Source organism: Diprion similis, chromosome 2, assembly GCF_021155765.1.
Source record: "Diprion similis isolate iyDipSimi1 chromosome 2, iyDipSimi1.1, whole genome shotgun sequence".
NCBI lineage: Eukaryota > Metazoa > Arthropoda > Insecta > Hymenoptera > Diprionidae > Diprion > Diprion similis.
Window position 1 is genome coordinate 20037907 of NC_060106.1, and position 24611 is coordinate 20062517.

At 43.9% G+C, this 24611-nt stretch overlaps 1 protein-coding gene across 1 annotated transcript in view; it reads left to right on the top strand.

Annotated features, from left to right (window-relative positions):
• LOC124416540 (follistatin-A) overlaps positions 1-24611 on the top strand; it is a 29295-nt gene that overhangs the window by 3417 nt on the left and 1267 nt on the right. Inside the window, exons 2-5 of the mRNA XM_046897707.1 lie at positions 11327-11515; positions 11747-11968; positions 12533-12805; positions 21224-21532. Of these exons, the coding sequence (XP_046753663.1) occupies positions 11327-11515; positions 11747-11968; positions 12533-12805; positions 21224-21532 (993 nt within the window). The remainder of the gene's footprint in view (positions 1-11326; positions 11516-11746; positions 11969-12532; positions 12806-21223; positions 21533-24611) is intronic.

Here is a 24611-nt window from a genome sequence, read left to right on the forward strand (position 1 = left end):
ATCGCAGGCATTAAACGAGACTATAACGTATTTTATAACGCCCATATACATACATATATTATATACACACATGTTGTATATTCAGATATATATTACGTATATTCCACCGGGTATATAATTATCGAATAACTTCATATTCAATTCCGGACGTCTTCCAGACTATAACCTCGTTAAATATTCATGTACGCATGTATAACGCGCGTTATTATACGGGTACAAGTCACACATCGGTAAGTGGGTATTATATCGACACGTCGTTAAAAACCGCAGCCTGCCTATACATATACATACACATATTTTGCGCGTGTAATATATTATCAAGAAACCGATGCAGGCATGAAAAACTACTCTAATTTACGCATGTTGCAAAAATTTTTCCATTCAACCTCTTTCCGAGTCTTTAAAAAATTTATTGTGTATAGTTTTTTCGTACCTTCGCCTCGTTGTTTTCTTGCTTACAGTGATAATATTGAATTTCGCCCGTTTGTTTCTTCTTATTTATGAACGAATTTAATGAAACCTGCACCGTTAGATACTGGGTACTTGGCATTACTTCGTCATGGACCGCTGACATTTATACCAACTAAAAAATGGGAGAAAAAAAATTGAGGATTTTGTCTGCGAACGGAAGGGAACGTCTTGGGTTAATTGCGTACGGCTGTAATTATGATTATCGTGTAGTTAAAATTTTTTTGCGTAATTTAAAAGTTTTTTTCTTTCAATTTTGTATAAGTATAATTTCATTTCGTTTACAGCCATATGTACAACAAGTTTTTTTTTTTTTTTTTTTTTTTTTTTTTTTTTTTTTTTTTTTTTTTTTTTTTCAACTGAGTGAAATTAACTAATTAGGATAAAAAAATTCACAACTGATTAAGTTTTACGGTTATCCGGTTATTGATTCTGTTTCATTCTTCTGGTTAGTTCTCTTTTATTATTCATTGAAATGATAAAATAATTTTCAAGAGTAGAAGTACAATATTATCAGTAAAAAAAAAACACACGTCTACTCGCAATTATGATTCGTCTGCAAATTGTTGATGCTGATACCATTAAACATAGAAAAACAACATGTCGTTAGAGTGCATGTCCTAATAATCGTATCATAATTTCTTGTCTTCCACGATTACCACCCATCCCCATATATCAGCACCTCGGCTATTTCCGGAGCTACGCATTAACATTCTTCACACATCAACCCGTCGACCCGACCATGTGCATTATATAATACATACATATTAACAGCACAAGAACTGGCGAAGTACGTCATCGTGATTCCCGAAGACGGGTGCAAATCCTCCGAGAACAGTCAACCGGAAGTACACGTAACTCGACACTGCGATGCAAGTATAAAGAAAGTACAGAACATAATAAAATACCAGGAATTTTCTCATAAAATTTAAATCAGCTTTGGAATGTCAGACAAGACTGTTTCCACGTTTTGTATTACCAATTTTTCCAAAAGGTGGCTGTCTTGTAAATTCATGCGGAAAATTGATTTCTCGATTCGGATTTTCCCCGTCTAACTGACATCAAACTTTATCTTCAAGACTCAATTTTCAACGTGCATACAACCCGAATAATCAAACGCGCATGCGCGAAATCACGTGACTGAGTGTTTCGTCCGCTTGTTATCAAGCTAGCCAACCCATCTGCGATCAAACACGAGTTATGCATGTTCCGTGACGTCTCGAGGTCATGTTTTCTTGATAAATTGGGACAGCGAAGATGTGTTGGCTCTAGATTCGAATCAACCTAACCTCGAAATGCTCCCTCGTATCGACAATTCCCTGCGAAGCCAAATCAGACGGAGTTGGCCAGCCTGTCTAAGCAGACGAAAGACTCGGACGCATGCGCACTTGGGTGTTCAGTTTCCTCAGACTGTCACGGTGTATGTACGTACTTATTGCAGAGGGCCCGAAGGAGAAGGGACTCGATGCAATGGCTCCTCCCTCTTCTCCGATCCTCCGGGCCCAAGGGCTACGTCTGCACGTTTGGCTGCTCTCGATTTTTTCTCTCCTTTTGCTGCATCTCTTTCTCTTTCTCTCCCTCTCGCTCTTTCCCTTTCTCTGTCTCTCTCTCTCTCTCTCTCTCCGCACTCGTAACTCTCTGTAGACTCGGTGCTTCTGGCCTCCCTCTCGTCCTGTTCCTTTTCTAATTTTCTTCTCCTCCACCTCCTCCTCTTCTCGTGATCCGCGTTCTTCGTGCCCAGTGACGCGGTGCAGTGACCGGCAAACCACTTCTCCCTGCATCTCAGACCCGCGCTGCATCTCGATCTCTTCCACCCCTGCAGAAAAGAGGGTTTCTCTCTTCTTCCGGTTGCAATTGGCTACTTGTACTACTCGGCGAAACCTGCATGCGTCGGACGACGATAATCGAGAAGCGAGAAGAAAGTCGTCGTGGCTTTGACGTTTGAAAATTCTAACCCCTCAGAGAAATCCACCCTTTAAGAGCGTCGACAATGCTCCCGTCTGCAGACTGCGAAAAAGCCGAATCCTGATTTCAGGAGCGCCACAGGTGGCCAATTTCACATATCTCCCGGTTTTCAACGCCGCTCGTATCCTCATGCCTGCGGCTTGCCCTGTCGTAATATGTGTTACCAGCATCATGCCAACTCTCGCCGTTGGAGGTGATTTCGATCTTCTTCACTTTACGACCCGATGCTGCAGTTAGGCAATATAACTGCGCCTCTCCGGAGCCGATAGACTCTCCACCAGACATTTTGTTGCAGTTGAATGCAGTTCGCCATTACCTCCAGAACATCTGGATCGCTCACTTTAATTGATATGAACAGAGAATTGAACCCCTTTCGATCGATTTCCCAGCTCATTAAGTTCGTATTCTCGCAGCTTTTGCTACTCAGAAAGTTGGGATAAAACAAGGTTGAAAGAAAAATGACATAAAAAAAAAAAGAAACTGCGAAATAGAAAACAGGCTTAGCCATCAGTTCCTGAGCTCAAAAACAGTCTTAGTTATCCGGGTTAACGCTTGAAGGGAGTGTTTGTGACCTTCCATGATTATAACTCGTTACTCAGTCAGTCAGTCAGTCAGTCAGTTAGCCAGTAAAGGGTCCCTTGACCGGTTGACCAAAAACCGCAGAGCTCTTGGTTACAGGTAGCAATTAAGTAACTCTAGAAACTCCGCAGACAGCTCTCTTGCGAACGCGAAGCTCGATTACACCTCTTTACATGTGTTACACGCGCATGCATTTCGCGGGAGATATATATATATATATATATATATATATATATAGAGAGAGAGAGAGAGAGAGAAAGAGAGAGAGATTATATCACCAGACGCACCGTGCGCATTACCACCACCACCACTACCACTTCCGATCAGCGGGGATCACCTTTCGCATTACTACAGCGATCGCCGTTCATGTCATTCGTCGAGCTTGGTGCATCGATGCACCTTCAAAAGTATCAGTACATGATAAACATCGGCGTTTTTGTCTCGTATTTTTGGAAAAAAGTCGACGTAATTGATCAGATCAGGGTGTCATGAAATGCTTGGGGTTAAAAATTGGCAACAATCCAAATGTTTTTAATAATTGCACTTTCCAAGATTTCACTGGGAAAATGTTTTTTTTTTTTGCTGTGATTGTACCGAACAATATTGTTCTGGGTAAAAGTTGAAAATCCGGTTTCTAGTTATAAACAAAATGTTTAATGTGCGTTGCATAAATTCTTTCCGGATATAATCACTATTGCATATCTACACTATTTTCGTATGATTTTTGTGATGATTTCATGATGCAACGATAGAATAATCATAGATCAATGCTAAAATAAACGGAAAATTTTGTACTTATAGCTACACCTAATTACATTGAATGATCACTTTTAAGACTAAAAAAGTTATTTCAGATAAGTATTCTAGTAACTGAAGAGTTATCACAAAAAAAGGATTAAATTTGTCTCAGTCTTAAGATGAATCTTGAGACAACTTTGGGCGCAACCTGTTACGTCAGCATTTATAAACATCCTAAAATTTTCCCGGAACATTTTACCGCCTGGATTGATTCAGATCCTCTCTGGATCTGACAAAATAACCAGCAATTTCACGAGAGCATAATCTCGGAATTGAACGATTGAGCGAATTCCAGCACTGCACCGCGTTTCAAAGATCGCGTCTATTGCGTTATACGATCATAATGTAAACGCATGCACAGGTATATGAATATGTACCAACCTCCAACCGGCAGGTATAATACCTTATCGTAACTCGACACCGGATTTTATGAAATCATAATATATACGCACGGTACACGTACATACGTGCATGTACACGCATGTACCTATGTCTCTCTGTAAATGTGTTTTATATTATACGAGGATACGACGCAGCCATGCACCGACCCCGGTGGGGCACGCATTGCATCGCAGCTCGTTGCAGAATGCCATATTTCCTGGAAAGCATAGTAATCGTTGGACAATTGAAATCAAGATAGGTTCCTTCCGGTTGTTGCGCCCTCCCCTCATCGCCGCCGCCGCCTCCGCCTCCTCGACGAACAACGCCGTCACAATCCTGCATGCCATGCCGTGATCCCTGCGTGTACAACCGAAACGCGTGTATTACCCTCGAATAATACAATGAGTCCTGGCTAACGTACTCCACACACGAAACACCCAGTCATCAACGTCTCTACACTGGGTCTACGGTCTCTTAAGACTTTTCGAAATAGCGAACCCATTCATTTAGAAGGACGAAGAGACTCTGCGGCAGAATTAATATCCAACACTGAATCTCTTTCCTCACAGTTTATACACTGAATTCTGTTGTTATACGTCGAACCGACATCCAGATTCCACACCATGAGATCAGTAGCCGTTTACATCTCGAGACAATAACCTCAACTATTACTTCAGGATATCGCGCAGATGAATCTGACGAGCAAAGTAGTTCGTCCTACCAACGAAGGCGATAAAGGATCCAATGTGACGGAATGGCGATCGGAGTTAAGATCATGAAACGATCGGACACCCTGTACTGGGTCTGTGTGTACATAACTGCAGTACAGGAGTTCATACGATTCACGTTTTCCTTGGGACTTGTTATTGGTATAGGTGCATACCTAAGCAGCAACGGACCTCCTTCACTTCATACCAAGTGCAATATGGATGCCAGCTCTGTGGACGCTGCACCGTGTGATTTCGTGTTGGAAGTGGTACCAAACCGCGATGCATTTCGGTGTAGCTACTTGCTGTCGGTGTTCGCAATCAATTCCACTGATGAAAGGAAAGTGCGAGAATGGATATATTGCGAGACATTTTGATGCAACGCGTCCCGGTGTTTTTGGAAACGCGTCAACGTTTCCACGAACAACAATTTGAGCAGCCTACGTCAAAAGACATTCATTGTAGGTACCTTAAATACACGAATTTATTTGAACTGGGTGACAATTATCTGCAGTTAATATCGTGATGTTATGTTTCAACTTATATGCCGGAGACCATTCGTGTTTGGCGATACGCCAATGTAAGGGAGAAGCTCCGTGGTTATAGTGATTTGTGGTAAAGTCAAGAAGCAAGGATGAAGCACCGTCGCGTCGCTTGGACAGGCTGCGTGACGTTGCATTGTGTGAGGAGTAGGTATTCAAAGTCTGTTAAGCGTTTCGTTTTCCTTTTCTTTTCACGGTTGAAATTGAACTTCATTGATGAGGAGACACGACGTGAATAAAAATATTGACAATCTATAGAATTTAAAGATATTAAAGAAACTAGATACGAAATCAAGATTAACGTCGATGCTGGGAAGAGGAAGAAGTTGGCTATTCCTAGCCGTGAATCTGGTGAACAAATCCGTGCCATAACGAGCGTGATCTGAGGCTCAAGGTGTCCTGAAAATCCGAAGTAAAGGCCTATAAGTTCACATACTCGATTCACCGATCATCCCCGTATTTATGACGTAGACAGAGAGTAGCTCGACCTCCAGCACGGTTTTCTCCCTCCTCGGTAATTCTCACACTCGATATGAAAGCAGCTATCAGGGGATACCATAAACATTTAAATATATGCTCGAAGACTGTACGAAATGCAGTCCAACGTGTAGTCGCGAGGGATTACAAAACGGGCATTCCATGACAACGCAACCACGCTTTATCCTCGCCATTTTAATTCTGTTGAACATTTCTTGGGTTATATAGTAGAGCCTATAAGCTTCCCGATTTTTTATTTTCGTCAAATATTCAAAAATTCACATCCCTCAATCTGATTATCTTACGGTCTTTCAGCTCCTTGACAATGTTTGATTTACAAAAATCACTCTTCGATCATGTTAAAATTATGAAAAAGGAAAAAGGTATCGATTTCGAGTAAGATTTTTCGGAAACGTGGTAAATAAGAAAAAAAAGTTAAAGAATCAGTGACACCTAACTGTACATAATTCTGATAACATTTAAGAATTCTGTCAAAATCTCAGAAACGTTACAAATCGATTCGTGTTGCGTTCAAATTCAAAAAATGTAAAAAAAAAAAAAAGAAATCGAACAAATATTAAAACCATCATTATAATACGGACCTAATGAATCCAATTCATACCCAATGAATCCAATGTTGCCTAAAAAAAAAACAAAAAAAAAAATATAGAACAAAATTAATCGGAGTCCTTAGAGACTCTATTATCACCTTAAAAAAAGTCAACCAAATCGAAAACGACGGGGTCGAAAGCTGGCCGAATTGGCAGGGAATGCCCGATAGGTGAATACGTTACGACGGGGGCTGAGACGAGCGCAGGTTCGGGGGTGGAGGAACCAGACGACGACGTTGTACTAGGTCGAGAGACGGGATGTGGGCCGCGGTCCGCTCCTTCCCTCCACCCCCCCCCCCTCCCGCCCTTCGCCCCTTCAACCCCTCTAAATAACCGGGACTCTCCAGACGGCGTGATGCTTGCGCCTCGCCACAACGAGGGAGCCGAACTGGGCCAAACCCCACTTGACCCAACCTACCCTAAACCTTAACGAGGGTAGGAAACCGCCAGCCAAGTCGAGGGCAAGAGGTCCAAAATCTGCGATTCAATTTTCTAACCACGCTCCGTTTTTTCGACACACGAACTTTTTTCAAACCAATTTGCGGTCGGCTTCTGAATCCTGATCAGGCAATTTCTGTATAGTCTGAATTCACGCAAGACGGTTTTCGTCTCCACTTTCTTTTGGTGATTTTTAAATTCGAATACTGAACTCTTCTACTTGTCTGTTTGTTTTCATCCCCTTTGGAAAATCTTGTGGATTGAAGATGAATTGGTCTGAATTAAAAGTCAACGTCTGAAAAATGAAAAGTTCTTAATGATCTTTACTGCCTTGTGTAATCTGCACCACTGATGGTGTACAGTGTCCACGAATAAAAAACAACGTCTTTACTTTTTCTCATCGTCAGATTCGGTTTTCACGGAAAGTATCCGGTAGGGATGTTGTTTTATTCATATTGCTGGAGATTTTCCTCAGATTTTTTTTCATCTATCAACTTTCGGCTTCAATTTATTCAGACTGATGCATCTTTCACCCATCATCGTTAGTCGAACGTTTAAATTTGGGTAAAACTAAAGCAAGAATACAGTTGATCAGCTGTTTATTTAACTGCGGGACAATTCCGGGACAAAAATAATAACAGTAAATATGAAGATCTGTTTCGTTGATAGACACTGTGAGACTCGGTAGAGCACGTCGAGTCTGCGGCACGTATCAGGCTGTATCTCGGTGAATCCGGGTATATCTCTCGTTGTATATCTCTCTGGTCGAGATTGCATTATCGGTGTATATCACCGTATACTTTATTCGTCGGTTGGTCGGAGGAAAAGGTGGAGAACGAGGAGGAGGAGGAGGAGGAGGAGGAGGAGGAGGAGGAGGAGGAGGAGGGTGGATACGCACCTCGTTGCACTTTGAATAGCAGACTGCACCGAGCGCCTGCTAGACTGTAACATTCTGTCCGGCTTTTTGCCAAGGAACGATTGTGTTAATTATATACTCGTTAGGACGTGTTATACCCGAAGCTAATTGTAAAATACTGGCGAGCTTGCCGCCTGGTCCTTCGTTGCGGTTAGGTTACGTTTTAAATCGACCCCCTCAGGTCCTTCGAGTCTTTCCTCTTCCTCCCCATCGCATCCCGGCCCATCTCTTTCTCAACCTTCAACTCTACGAAGGGTGCAGGTTTTAATTTGTTAAAACCGTCTTTATTCAAGCTGAATTACTTCCTGGAAACAGTAGAATTTGGTTTCGGAAATTATCTTTCTTTAAACCACATCGTTACATGAGTGATGGCTCATGTTCCAATCAAAGTTTATATCATTCGCATAATAACGTTGATTATATCAAATGCCATGAACTGAAATTCTGCAGAGAGTGAGATTGACTGAGACTTTTTGGCACACGATATCAGCCGGTGAAGTTTTAATTTTACTTTAAAACATTTCGGAATTCCCCTATATTTTTATACCAGAATTCAATATGGCGGCTTAGATACTCAGCTCCGTATTAAATGTCATCGGCACAAAGTAACAAAATCGAGTATTCTTCTTCCAATGGATAATTCGCCTGTTTGATAATTGAAATAAAACAAATATTCACTGGGATTGAGGAAAGTGTCAAGTGAAGTAGTAACGAATTGAAAGCTATAGGTTAGGAAACACGAATCACCGGGAGAAAGAAAGAAGATCTTTCACTGGCGAGAAAGTGTACCTACTTTTACTCTGTACCTCTTTATTTCAGAGTCGTATACTCTATTAACCGCGAGCTGGGAGACAAATTGTGTGCGTGTGTGTGTGTGTATATAATACAATCGGTGCCGACAGAAGCTAAAAACGAAACGACCCAGGGGCTCCAGAGTCTGTTTAGTATGAGCAAAACGACGCGATCATCGGTCTGCGATGCGATGCGATGCGGCAGTCGCGGTGCCCGAAGGCAGCGAGGAGTGACGTTGACACGTTGACGTTGACGTTGACGTTGACGCCGAAGTTCGTGTCCTTCTTCGAGACGGTCGTCACTCCTCTATGTGCCACATTGCATTCCACCTTGCACTCGCACACACACACACATACGCACATACACATGGTTCATCCGCCGACGCGCAAACCGCAGAATGAGCGTAGGTACTCCGCAAGGTTTCCGTGAAACCGTACATGCAGAGAAATTCTCCTCAGTCGCAGAAATCCCGGAATCCCAAGTATCTTGTTCGATGCCAGTCTGTTGCTGCTGCGAAGGCCCGTCAGCATAACCAGACAAATGAAGTGTCGCAAAAAATTGTCGTCCCGATTTTCAACAGTCCATTCGCAGAAATGATCGTGTGAAAACGTATCGAAATCAAGAAATCGGACGCTTTGTATACTCGCTTGTGCAAAGTCCAGGTTTAATTATACACAAAAATCTCTCGCTATTGACTTACCGATTTCAAACGAACCCGAGTCATATCGGACTATGTATAAGGTATTCCGAATACGGATTTCAAATGGGGTAAAAAAAAACGTCAGGATTTCAATAATTCCGGGAGTGATTTTAATGAATGATGATAAATGCGAGTGCGACTGGAATTCAGGATGAAAATTCTCCACCTTTTTGCCAAGATTAAACGTCAATTTTCTGCCGACACATAGCGGCCAGATATTTCGCTCTGCACCCCAGCTCGCATTTCTGCATAACGAGCCTGGAAGCGAGCGGAGGCTGATGGCGTGTTCCACGTCCTTCGCCGCTCTCCTGCATCCTGCATCTGCAATCTGCATCCATCAGACTCAGGGTACACGGTGTCTAGGCTCGGCTAGAATATCGCGTAGAAACGAGACGTTGAAGTGCATAATGGCGCATGCTGTGTGGGGATACGTAGCCTCGTGCTACTTTTCCACAGAGCGCAGCGCTAATCGTTCACTTCTCTCCTCCTCTCTCTCTCTCTCTCTCCCTCTCGTTACTCGACGGTTAATTATATAGCGCGATTTTCTAGCCGCTCTACGCGAGTTAGCTAGGATCCACATTCCGATCAGCACAACGCACGGCACAACACCGCCGCATACCCGTCGGCAATCTTAGGCGATTTTAATGAGCCTAGATCCTTCTTTTAGTTACCTCTCATTGCGCTAGCGCTATTACAATTCCTCCCGCAACGCTAGAATATTCGCATATTGACGGCTGAATGCAATAACGGAAAATTGACCAATTCCGAACAGCTTATACGCATCGCGTTGAACTGGAGGTCGAATCCGCTCGCCTGCGGAGATCCTGCGGTATGAGAAAGCAAAATTCCAACAGAGCTACAGTGAGCTCAACCTGTAAAAAACCGCGACGACATGACAATGACGAAGGAAGGAAACTGCCGCGTAGACTAGCTACAGTAGAACTTCGCCTATTTCACGGACTTTGACAGCTGCACTCCGAATGCGCATGCGCCAAATCGTGGCATTCCATTGGTAGCTTCGACTTATTCCCGCTGGGCTCTAATTCGTCTGCTTGTATGTTTGACCGACACATTTTCAGCCAAATAGTAAGGTTAAGTGTACCAGTTCTTGACTCTCTCTCAATTATTGACCTTTTTTGGTTGTATCCGATTGATCCTTAGCTCTGACATTACCAAATAATAAATTTGCAGCGTCTAACCCCTCTAGCAGTTGGTTTTAGCAATCAAGAAATTCACAATTCTTGCCGTCAATTTATAATTTTGTAAAATAAAAGAGCTAATAATTGGATATAAACGTGTCAATAACTGATACACTTATCTCAGCTATCAAAATTCGGAGGCTTCTAGAACTTGGGTTTCCTTGGTAATTTTAATAACCTCAAAAAAAAAAAAACACTCAATCGTATTAACGTAGTTCCGCTGGATTCCAACTAGAGTTAGCCAGCCTGTCTAAACAAACGAAAGACTTTGCGCAGGCGCATTTGGAAGTACCAGTGGAGGATCAGACGAGGTTCTACTGTAGTAAACGAACATGTGTAATTTAGGTCTAGGCCCACTCAAAAGCATTGTGTTGGTCATTAGCGTGACTGGTATTACTGAATAGTTCATATATACAGGTATACGTCTAAAATTACTGTTCGCTATTATAACGTTGCGGTTAACGGAATGTATATAACATTCGTTTCTTTAGTTGTTGACTCTTTTTTCTATTTTCCGTTTTTTCTTCTTCTTTATCATACGGTACTCTCAACATTGGACCGCCGTTATTCCCCTATACGATAATTTTATAACTGTTCCCACATTTCGACATCAGCGTCTGTCAAATTTCTCCCCCTAATGACGATCTCTATAACGCGTTGCATCAACGAATGGGGTTGAAAAGTGTTTCCCCGTGAACTCACGAATACTTGCAAAAAAAAAAAAAAAAAAGAAACCACCATCTTTGTTTTCAGGCGGTATATGTTGGTCCTCCATCCGGAACGGCAGATGCACCGAATTACTGGCACAAGGAATATCCCGGGAGGACTGTTGCGCCTCGAACACCGCTGCAGCAACCGCCTACTCCGATGAAGACTTGGACAGCGGTACCCTCTTCTTCTGGAGGGTTTTAGGGGGTGGCGTTCCCTGTCGGCCTTGTCGAGGTAAGACTAGAGCCTGATTAGCTTACAAGGAAACTATCAGACGTCGATGAAACTACGATAGAAGTTTATAAGTAGACTCTGTGATCCGGAAGTCTGATACTCTCCTTGTGAATCGCTATAAATATCGATAAATAACCATCGAAAAACTGTTGTTCTTCACTTTTCATCGTGAAAATCTGACGTGTTTGATTCGTCTCGTTCTCTCCTAAATTCTATTCTATCCTGACGCAGAAACTTGCACGGAGGTTCGCTGCGAGGAGGGAAAGAAGTGCATCGTTCGTCGGGGGCGGCCGAGGTGCGTTTGCAATTCTGATTGCAAGGCGCCAAGGGGTGGTGGAGGTCCGGTTTGCGGAACGGACGGACGGAGCTACCGGAGTCTTTGCAGGCTGAAGAAGCGGGCCTGCAGGAAAGACAGCCACGACCTGGCTGTTGCGTACAATGGCCACTGTCAAAGTGAGTATTTGGCCCAGATAAGACACACGTGATTGTTATACTCTGCTTCGTTCTTTGTACAACTAATGCCCGTGAAAATTGTTACTAAAATGGGTACATTTTTTTTTTCTTTCATTACCGAAGCCCATCAATGAAGTCTGATCTAGATTTTATGTTGAATCTTGAAATGAGGAAAGATTACTTAAATTATATTCTCAATTCAATGATGAGATTGAAAGATTATACAGAGAAACTGTGCCGCAAATTTAGTGTCATGAAGAATCTTGACATCAATTTTGAAGACAACTGTTTCATGGACTTTGATTTAAAAAAAAAAAAAAAATACTCGGTGTGTCGTTTTTCGTTAAAACAAAAATCTCTTGTTCCTCATGATTGTTGCAGTGAATATATAAGCTGGTAATTCCAAAACTCTCATTTTGAGCAGAAAAGTCGTTACTGCGATGAAGCAGACATTTTTTCTAGGGGGATAACAGTCTTGATGGTTGATTTGAGAGGGGGGAGCGCGTTTTGCGAAAGTTATTAACGACCTCCACCAAGGGAAGTAACGCGTCAAGTGTCGGGCAGGTTCGTGCACGGGGGTGCGTTGCGGTCCGGGTCGAAGCTGCCTCCTGGACCAAAACCTGAGTCCACACTGCGTCAAGTGCGCCCGGAGGTGTCCAGCTCCCTCGGTCCAGGGCCATCACGGACTCCCCGGGATTCACAAGGCCCTTCAGGCCGCAGGGAATCGGCCGGTATGCGGAGCCGATGGAAACACCTACAAGAGCGCCTGCCATCTTCGTCTCGCGGCCTGCAGAGCTGGACGAGCCATTCCCGTCGCTTATAAAGGACGATGCAAACGTGAGTCGATCATTTATTCATTCCTTCGTTTTAGAGCGCCATTTTCATATTTCATGCCCGAAAGACTTTTTTTTTTTCTTTTGTTAAAAAAACTTAGCTCGCCAATTTTCCCGCTAATTTTTATGAAATTTTTTCCTTCTCACATCTTCACCGAGACATTTAAAGACCTGTGGAATGGAAATACCAATGACATGTGACTAAGTTGAAATTCTTCAGAGTACGAGCAGCACGTTTCAAAAAACTTTATAAACGTGAGCGTTAAACCTGTCCCTGTAAAATTTCACTTTCATGATATTTGTAAGTCTAGACTTTGTCCGATACAAGATGACGAAGTTATAGAAGATCGAAAAGAACGTAGGGCGGCGGTACGGAGAAGACGAATCGAGATCGAACAAAGTGATAAATAATATTGTGCATAATTTGCGCGGGCACGCAATGCACGGGATATTCAGAGATCGGGTCTAGAGGCCATCTACACGGTAGCTGCAGGAATTAATATCCATGTATTCAATTGCGACCGCAGTCCGGATTCTACGCAATTTATTTGTCTGGGTGGGCCCGCTTTGGGCCTCTTTTGCCCGCCGGTCTCAGCAGCTGTAAGGATCCAGAAGATCCGCAGAGAGACGTGAAACGGTGTCATTACGCATAACGTACCGGACACTCCTGGCGTGCCATTTCGCTGAACAGAAAATAAAGAAGGATAAGAATTACGGTGACGACAACGACGACGACGATGATGATTATGGTAACAAAGGTGATATAATGGTAATAAGCAAAGAGGAACGAAATGAAATCTTCCAAGTCGAGTGATGGTACCTACAGTCCAAAGGAAAAGTTAGTCCAGGAGAAAGAACCGTTCGGAAAATCTCCAACAATGTTAATGTGACTTCGATGATAGTGAATGTGAATAAAAAATTATCTTTTAGTACGCTAGTGTGATAGATTATGTGATTACATTCGAATTGGATTTCGTTTCGTCTCTCAGGGGGAAAATGGACGCGGAAAAACTTCGACGAATTTCTGATGTACTGATTTAATACGTAACGGAAATACCGAAAAGGATGTACAAACAAGAATCGTGTGTCTAGGAATTTTTTCTCTCACTAACCAAACAAAACTTTGGACTCGAGGTACATCCAGGTTTCCAACTTTTTTTCAAATTGCAGTGTAAAGAATCGGGTGGACAAAATTCCGAATCAACTGGTACTAAACACTCATGGGGTTAAAATTCGACGGCTTTACCCTGATATCGTTAAAAATGGAATATTCGTCAAGTTGTTCGGTAAAAATGTGGCGTGCACTACGGTATCGGTGGTATGCGGGAACGCCGTTGCCTTCGTTGCGGTCTAAATATAGGTAACTTAGGGCCAGGAATAGCGAGGCCGTAAAAATAGAATCTAACATTGCCATAAAACAGCTGACGATGCCTGAATTCCAAATGAGAGGAGACCTTTGAGCGAGAGAAGACAGTGTCGTAACTGCACGTTTCCGAAGTCGTTTTTGCCTGACCAATATCTGGCAGCGGCTCGACAGCGGCGTTGGGCATCGTAAGGATCACCCGTATAAGGGGAATGAAGAAAGAAACGATGCAAAGAAGGGGGAGGATGAGGAAAAAATCATCGATTCGAGAGAGAGCGAGAGAGAGAAAGAGAGAGAGAGAGAGATGTGGAAATACGTACGCATTTCGCTAACGCACCACGGCGATATACCAGCGCCGTTTTGCATCGGAATTAGCCTTATTGTTGCCTGTTTGCAATCCCCCGAATCTTGGCAGGTGCTGTAAAGTCCGAAAGGTATGGCATTCATAAAGAGAGAATCTTTCCTCGAATAATAATTCCGCCTATTCGATTACCTTATACCTATATACCTTGCGCATACGTGTCTCTGTGCATATGTGTAGGTACGTGTAATGTATGTACCGTGAACACGCGCTCTGCAATCCGAAGGGTAAAAAGGCACGAGTAAAAAAGCTCCCTTATCTTCCTCTTTCTTGCTTTTTCTTCACTTTCTGTTGCACGTGCTCGATCATTTCCTACATATCTCTAACGAGCGAACATCTTTTGCTACTAATCGTCTTATAACGGGTTCCAATGATCTTCTTTCCTCGTTTTGACTTCTATTTTTTTTCGAATACATATACCTTTTCGATCTCGCGAGGTTACCTCTCACAACTTGACTCACTGCGACTTCTGTATATTTATATATATAAATAAGTGACTTATCCAACCGGAACAAGTGACGCGTTTTATCAAGAGAAAAAAAGCTCAACTGTTGAACTTGTCCTTTAAACGATAAAAATGCTGGAAACTTTGGAAATTAAAGGTACAAATCGTCACCTTCAACCTTCTAGAAAACATCCAACCGGCAATTTTTTCCTGTAACCATATAAAATAGTTCTTCTTTCGCTCTTTCGATTCTACACCTCTTCTTCTCTTACAATTAATTATTATGTATCCTCCTCGGGATTTTCCACTCTTCCAATCCCCCCCCCCCCCCCTCCCCCTAACTCGCCCCTAATTCGCCACGACGCAAGACGTCGCTTGCTGCCAGCGACGTCAGACGGGGGTGGTCGCGTGTTCAGGGTTGGGACAGGGCGTCGCGTCTCGCTCGGGGCGTCCGGCTCGGGTGTCCTTGCGACGTCCTTGCCCCCGGGTTCGTTGACCGAGCGTCGCGTCGCCCACGCGACCGACGCAGGCAAGGCCCCAACTGCCCAAATTTTCTCTCTCTCTCTTCCTCTCTCCCTCTCTTCCTCTCTCTCTCTCCCGGTGCCAGCGACCGGTAACTGCAGCGCCGTCAGTCCTTACGACGGGACGCCACCGCAACCAATCACTCCGAAAATAAACCGGCGACGCCGCCGCGTCGATTTCTTATGCAGGGCGCAGCTCCCTCCATCCTCTTCTCTTCCTCCTCGCGGTGAACCGACTCGCACGCGATGTGCTCATAGCTTTGACGGTCGGTGGATTGAAAAAAAATAAACAAACTAATGCGTCGATAAATAAACAAACGGCAGAGCCATTTTTTGAGCACGGTACAACGGGGCTGGGAGGCTGATAAGTGATAAATATTCTAAACTACCGCACGATATCCGATAAATTTTCGATTCCCGAGTATTCAATGAGTGCCTATACAGCTTCTTCGATAAATTGTTTCATGCGACAGTCTCGGAATACTGAACACCGGAGCGCGCATGCGCCAAGTTTTTCGAAAGCATTGTATAGACAGGCTCGCCAACTCCTTGTGCTTGGACAAATGCGAAAACTGTCAATTATACTCTCGAGCTTTCAAGATTATGTTGATTCAAACGCGGACCCGTCACCATTGGATGTCTCAAACTGTCAACGCAAAATAACCTCGGGATGTCTGGTAATTTTCCTAGCTGGCGTCTGGCCACGATCGCGCAACTAGGTTGATCAACCTGACAAGCAGACGAAATACAACTCGACGAGAATTTCTTGAACCTTCGAATGAAATCGCGTGATTTGATGCGCGTGCATTTCGGTTTGCAATGCAGTGATACACCGTTTTTGCACACATTTTTCACCGACTGAAAAAAAGATTCCCTTATTCAAGGACGAGGGGAAATTAGTTTTGATTTAGAACATGAAGAAGAAGACATTTGTTAAACGAACAAAATTCAAACCAGGCTGTTTTCGAGTGAGAAGAAACTTCTGGCACAATCATTGTTACGAGTCTGCAGCACTGCAGCAGGGCTTCATATAATGCTGTACCTTCAAGATTAATAATAATGAAGTGCAGGAATAGACGATGCAGAAGCAGCAAGATGAAAACAATCTCGACGGCGATGCATGATGATATACATACTATGTAAACAAAGAACGTGACCCGGCGATCTGGGAATGCAAACTTGAGGACCGATATACGGAACGCTTACTACGTCGGCACTGGTATCGCCTTGGTATCTGGAGTAAGTATACTATAAGAAGAAGAAGCTGCTGCCTTGTCGTAGAGCGAAAGGAGATCGGTGTGCGGTGTCTCGGCGGGTAGATAGGCGCCCGTGCCTACCGACGGGGTCATCAACTCCCATCTCCCGGATGGCTGGATGTAAACAAGGTTGAGCGTTACGCGCCCTGGGCCCTGGGCCCTGGGCCCCACTCGTGACTTCTCACAAGCACACAGGCGCACATTCAGCCGGCTAGAAGCCGGTGCAGGACGAAGAGACCATCGGAGTGAGCTGCGAGAACCTCGCCGAGTCTGCAGGCAGTCGAGCCGCGATGCCGAGGCTCCAGAACTCGACGATGTGGCTGCGGTGCAGCGGCTCCGTTGCATTCTTTTTGCAGTACTCACCGTGCATGGGCCTCACCAGGGACCGCCCCCCTCCTCTACCTCCTCCCATCCCCAGTCGCAAACTCTGCCCCAGAGTTTAATGCCTCCGACGGAGATCCCCGCGCTTACCTCCCCCTCGCCCACCATTACCTTTGCGGATGACGTACCTACCGATGTGCATTATACACCGAATGTAAACACTCTCTGAGAGGACCAACCTCCCTCAGAGATCTGGTGAACGTCACGATTGTATTCACGGATATTTAGGCTCGATCGGACGAAATTGTTGAGCTTTTCTTTGGCTAGAGGGAGAAGTTCTAAGACAGGCTATTGTACAGGTCATAATTTCGTATGAGACTAAAGCTTTGAGTGAAAGGTCAAACTATCATTGATATCAAGTCTCGCTAAGTAGTTCTTTAGGAGTCATTGACTCCATCAAGTAAGCGAAAATTTGGAACTTGAGACTATAGCAGCCCGTTCATAGATTCTTGGAATTTCATGTTTGTAACATTTGAAGTTTTTGATCATGCTGAAGCATGAGGTTCAAAATTATGGCAAGGCTGAACACGGGAAGAGAACATACTCGAGGAGTACGAAAGGTTCTTTCAAACGCTGCACAACCCCATGAAACCAGTTCACTTTCACGCTACACCTGAGCCCAAGACAATCGACGAAACGATACGACCGAAACGAAAACTTAATTATCCGGTTAGGATCGGACAGCACGGCGCGAGCTGCGATCATCATTTCGAGGCATTTTCTCGACCGGTAATGAGCGGCTCGAATTATAGGTATGCCTCGAGAAGAACGCGATTATGGAATGAGGAATCATGAGGTTAGAGCTTCGAAGCAATTCAACTTCGAATCAGAAAGTCGAGTCGTCGTCGTCGTCTGGACTTTGGACCCAACATCACGGTGGACTACCTTACTTCTACCTTCCATCAGGAAACTATAGAGGCAGTGGATCAATCAGTGGTAGTCAATGTGTAGGCGTTTGAGATGCGGGGAGAGGCTGAAATTCGTCAGAGGGAGCAAAGAATGGCGATGTTGACGTTGTGTGGTAAGCTCTGGCAGTACTTGCGTGTAAAGGTGGAAGAGAAGAGAAGCGAGTGCAGCGAGAGCCGCGATGAGGAGGAGACGTGGAGCACTTAGCACCTCGAAGTGACCGCGAAGAGGAGGGTATGCACACAATGCCTCGGAGCAGCGGTCACTGGGCAAATAAGCAAACATGGTGGTCGGGGTGATTCGCGTGCTAGGTGTCGCAGGGTCAACACTCGAGAAAGAGGTGCGAAAAGTTTCTACCCGCGCTGAATCTCAAGCAAACATCAATAAGGGAGGAGGCCTGCACCGGGTCTCCGGGTCGTCTCAAGTCCTCGAGGAGCGAGCGCCGCGGTAGAGTCGAGGAGATGTGGCGACTGGACTCTACCGGCCATAAACTTGTTGAGGGTCGAAAGTGCGGTTAAAAATACCGAGACAATTACTGAAAGCTTCGCCAAGACTAGTGCGCAAATACCCATCTTCGCGCGCTGGCTTCTTATCTTTCATCCTTCTGCGGCTCGATCTTTTCTTCCTTTACTGCAGCAGGACTCCTCAAATATACATACCTACTCGTTTCGAAAGACACGCAGGTATTCGTGAAACCATCTGGACTGAAAGCGCTAAGTAATTTGCTTATTGTACGATTCGCGAACTCGTGGAATGCAAAGTCAACCCAAGGTATTAGCACTTGCAGGTGTTGCCGAGCGTATATTAATTGGACGGGAATTCTCGGAGAACTTATACTTTGTTGCAGTTGATGGAAATTCAAGTCCTTCATTTCATGTACATCTTGTACGGAATTTTGACGTTGAATCGAATACAACGAAAGAAACATTTTGTTAATTCAAATAAATTGTTTTTTTTTTTTTAATCAGTTGACAATTTTCCAATCCACAAGAACACCAAACAGTATCTGTAAGAGTATAAGCTCGATTTTTGAGTTTATCATATCTCAGTGAATTTCAGTTAAAAAAAAAAATCGGTTTTGAAATCTCTAGTTTACATCTGTTGGTAAAATTCTTTATTTTCTTCCGGCGAACGAGCAAATGCAGATACACCCACTGCCGTCAAGCACGATCCTGAATGCAGGACAGAAACACGGAGTGCAGGAAGGAGTCGGTGCACGTGGCGTAGTGAGAATCTCGGGTAGCCTAATCGGGTTAATCTCGCGGCCTCTTTGCCCCGGTAAGCCGAGATGTGAGTCTGGTGTCTAGGTGGTACGCGACTCCGACAATGAGCGGCGGCCAGGAAGATGTACGTGCGATATTTACTTATGTTGGCCGAAGAGGGGCAGGGATGGCAGAGCGTGGCTACATACGTAACCGATTCCCTCGGAGGCCAGCTCGCTCGCAATCAGCGAACAAGGAAGCTGCGCGGCGATTCTTCTTGCCGATTTCTATGCCGCTTGCGTAGGCAGCCCGCTTCTGATCATGTGCATGCCTCTCGCAGACTCAGAGTCTTCCCAGCATCCCGTCCGCTGCTCCTCCTTCGTCTCAGATTCCACTTTATGTATACGTGCCAGATAATTATCAGCAGAGTGGAATCCGCCTTGGTCATAGTATGGGAGCGATGATATAGCGACTCGAAACGTATCAACGAGCTACTAATTTGCTCGCTGTTTTTCCCATCATCATATTTTTTGCTCAATTTCTTTGGGATAAATTTAAAGATATACTAGTCAGCGGTCCATTTCTTCCACTCGGGTTCGTCGAAATTGTGAGAGAACGATAGAATGAATACCTACTAAATTCACCGGGGTGCGGTTGAAATTCTAGATTTGGAAAGATCCGGAAGCGCCATATTCCGGAAGGACGAAAATGAGAAAATTTGTTAATTTGAAACATCGAAATTCCGAATGATCGAAGATTTTCAGTTCTGTGAATTTCTGGCTGGGTGGAATTTGACCACCACTATGATCTTTCTTTGTTTTGGATTTTCGATATCTTTACGTTCGGAATTCTTATCTTTGGTTTTCCTAATTTTTTACACCCACTCGTTGAGTAAACTCCACTGTGTTAGTATATTTTAATTTCCAGAATTTTACTCTATCGAAACTTGAATTTGAAACTTTGTCGTTGAGTAAAAGTTTGACTTCTTAACTTCAAGTTTTGCCAGTAAATAATTCGGAATTAGTCACTTTCCGAACTTTTCAAACTGGGAACTTCAACCCCGTCCCAATTGAGCATTCAGTGGTCCCGATTTAGATTAATAAATTTACTCAACTTCAATTCGGCGCGACGAAATCGTGCAACGAGAATGAGTACGAACTTTTCGGAGCCCGATATAAATGCGCTAGTCAATTTGCAAGGAGCCTTGACCCGAGAATCGACACGTGGCACAGCGTCCTATAGCTGTGAAAAAGAGTAAAAAATTATGCAACAATACATGCACAGCCACCGTTAATAATCGGTCGTCGGCCGGCTAGCCGGATAGTCGTTTTCTAAATTGTTGACCTTCAAAATAGAGTAGGGGAGCGTACGTTGACCCGCACGTGTTCGGCTGCAACCTCATTAAATCCAAACGATTGCTTCCGATTTTTCGGCGCAGTTGTCCGACGTCTAGGGCTATATATGTCTACCGTATACAATAAAAATAGTCCGCGACGAAGCCCCGCAGACCCCAACAATAATACCCCCCATTTCGTAATCATCCAGGTTAAATACCATCGTCCAAGTAAAAGCAACTCTGTCGATCAGACGGTTGTTCCCCTATTATCTCATGTGAATTTCAATCCCGACGAGCTTATGATGTGTCACGCCCGGTTATTTTGTGCAAATTTTTCGCGGGTAAAATTTAACGCAGGATAAATTCGCCTGTATTTACGCAGAAACAAATGTTCTTCGGTAGAATATAATTTCAGTTACCAAAATGCGGTTGGATTTCGGTAGAAATGTAACCTGAATTGCATAAACTCAGGCGAAATTAGTCCCGTGATGTCATATACTTCCAATCTAAATTATCTTTTCTAAACAATTTATTTTAACAATAACAATATATTTATTGCTAATTATTCTTTTAATAGAAGAGAGTAATCTGGAGGAATTTAAAGGATGCATGTACAGATGGGTAAGCAAAAGTTGATTTTCTTGATTTCAGAGGCTGCAGACTGTTCGAGCATCCGATGCCGAGAAGGTCAGACGTGCCTGACGGAGATGGGATCTGGCAGGCCAAGATGCGTGACCTGCAGCTACCGATGTCCCCGGGGACGCAACCGGAACCCGTCTTCGTCTTCGTCTTCGTCCTCGTCCTCGTCTTCGGCCGCCGCAACCCCCCAGTACTGCGCCTCCAACAATATAACCTACCCCAGCTGGTGTCACATCGTTAAGGATGCCTGCCTGACGGGCTTTGTCCTGGAAACCCTTCATCCTGGACCCTGTAACCTTTACGACGCTGCGGTTCACGCAGGTTCGTAAAACAAATTATTTTTCACAACAAATATTTACTTTGTTTTCAATTTATTTTCCATAACAAATTCACCCCTTCTGTATGACATTTTGACAACAGCTCAGAGCTTTGTGGATTCAATAACTTATTCGATTTTCAATACTCCGAGTTTACATTGTAAAACATGTCATTAATTGTTTTCAAAACACATCGTTATGGTAACAAAAAACTGGATCAAAATTCGTCGTTCAATATCTAAACAAGGCGCACCTACTTTCTTGGGGTCATAAATAAACGAAAACAAAAGGAAATATCAAATTGAGGATGCTGACTTGCGGTTACACAGATATAGGTGGTTATAATACATTTCCGTTCCGTCTTAATTACGAAAATCGAGAAGGGAAATTTCTTCCGTTTGCAGTAATTATAGCGCGCAGCTGACCACATGTACGAATATGCGTACCTACACAGAAAATACGTATACCCACGTGACCATGTGTGCATAGCTAGTTGGCGGTGAAAATTTATGTTACGCGCTTTTCACCGTGCATAACACACATTCGGTTGACAAATTTACGAGGCGCCGAAGCTCGCTCGTGAGATAACTTAAACACGGCACGACGTAAGTCCGCGCATACAACATGGCAGCAGCAGTATCGTCACGCAGCGACAGTAAAACGAGAATCCGAAAAAGATCGGAGCTGTTGGTTCGTGCGGTATAAAGAGGGGCGCAGGGGGGAAGGGGGGATCGGAGTTGAAGGCACTCCTAAAATCGAAAATACATCGTGCAATTCAAACCGGGGAGAATTTCTCTCCGTGCAGGGCCGCGGTGCATGTATTTGCCCTACAGCAGCTTATATCTTGAATGAAAACAACGTTCATTTTTATCCAAACTCACACGCACACACGCCCGCTATACTTTCAAATACCACATTCTGGCAGCCAGGAATGCAGACAGCTGTTCATTTTATTATATCCACCCGCAATCTATATTTGTACACCGCATGCACCGACATAACAATACCTACATACGTATAACCCAAGCCAAAAACGAGGCCCGCAGATATTTTACTCAAAATTTCATTGTTGGAGTCGGTTTTAGAAGCCTTAGCTTTGCTAGTTCGCGGATAGAACACAGAGTCCGAGTAAAGATCAAAGCACGCTCATATACCCGGCGGAATGCCTCAGGTTACCGCGTGGTTTCGTAGCCTAGGTTAGTGTTGGTTGATCTGGCTCCGCAGAATCTGGATCATCGAGGGGCGGTCAAACCGACCGAAGCTGCAAGCTCACGCTGGTCAACGCATTTAGACAGCTTGAGTAAATTTAGATTTCTCGCAAGGCGCACTTTTACTCCGTTCTCAATTAGGCATCGCAGATGGGCCTCTACCTGGGTTTCCTAAACGTTTTTTCGAACCGTCGAATAGTGGGAGAAGGTTCAAACCTCGAATAGGTCATGCTTTCCGTTACATCGAACCCAACTTATCCCGGCTCGCCGTGTTGCAGCAAACCCTGTGGTCTGGCTTTAAAGAGACGCCGCGGTACACCTGCTTTAAAAGGGCATTTACACGAATTTCAGGAGATTCCCCGACGTTTGAGTTCATTTTTTTCTCATGCAGCAAAAGTTTTTAAACCTATAGAGGTTTTAAGAAGTTTGGAAGTCATGCCCATACACTAGGACTTCATTTTTATTTTTGGAATTCGTTTATTTAGTATTGATACCCGATGTCTTTGAATTTGAAGTCCTTTGATCGTTTCGTTTTTTAAAAATTTTTACTCAAAGTTCGGGTTTTATACAGAAACTCTTGAAACATGGTGAAAAAGGTGAAAGCGATATTGAAATATTAAAAAAAAATTTCGTACGGAAGTATGAGACATTTTGAATAACTATATGCGTGAAAAGAAACTAATATTAGACCATCTGGTTATGAGATACCTCAAAATCGAAACAAGAACTCGTGATTTTACAGCAATATTCTTGAATCGCACAAAAAACGCGGCATTTTCGTAAAACTTTCGAGGCAGGCTTAGAGGTTAGGTTCCACCGTCGTTCCGAGTCTGCGCAGATCATCTGCGCAGGTCATTTCTACCGCACACGCGCTACGAAACGCGTGGTCAACACTGATATATTCTAGAAACTATACACACATTGTTGCCAATATTCGAATTTCGGTAAGCTTCGAAATTTAGTATTCGTGGCCGTCCCTTATTAAATCGATTTGTATCGATAGATAAATTGGAAAATATCAACGGCCAAGAATTTGGAGAAAACTAATGAGAAAAGAAAGGAAGAAAACTAACGAGGCTCCTAAACCTTTTTAATCTGTCCTCAGTATTCATTCAACTCTAATACGGGACAGTTACGCACTTCGTTAAGCTTGCACTATATTCCCTATGCGTATATCACCGGGCAATCCAAGCACAATGCAAACCTAGACGTAAAGATACACTGTCGTTTCTCAACCCTGAAAAAATGGAACCTTAGAAATCATTTGAAATGTTCGCTCGTATTATCATCAACCCTGGGTAACTTCTTTCAAAAGTTGTTTCACATTCCGGAGTCGGAACTCGATTAAACTTGAGCATTTAAATTGGTCCAAGGATGTAACTGTAAAATTTAGGGTATTGTGAAATCATTAATTTAAAATTTGACCCAAATAACAGAAAGTCCTGCAGAATTCAGGCCTCTTCTAACCGACTTACTAGACTCGTGGTGCAGCTGTCTTGGTATATAACGCTATTTACTGCACAATTGAGATTTGGCAAGCCCTGGTATCAGGAATAATTCTTGTCGTGTATGATGTTGAACTGCACTCAGCGTTACTGCAGCACTTCGATCGACTGAAGCTGCATGTGCATAACATACCTGCTGCACATGCACACCGTTCATACAGCTGCTTTTCAAGCTCGATGATATTCCGCACGTGTCGAATCGCACCCATGATGCGGGGATTCGGACCTCGGTATTATACCGAACGCTGTCCTCCCTTGGCCAGCCTTCGGACGAAAACACATTCCATCATCTCCCCTCGAACCCCTCCATCGTACTCTTCGCCCTCCCCTCCTGCAGCCGCAGATACGAAACGCACGTGTAACTCACACC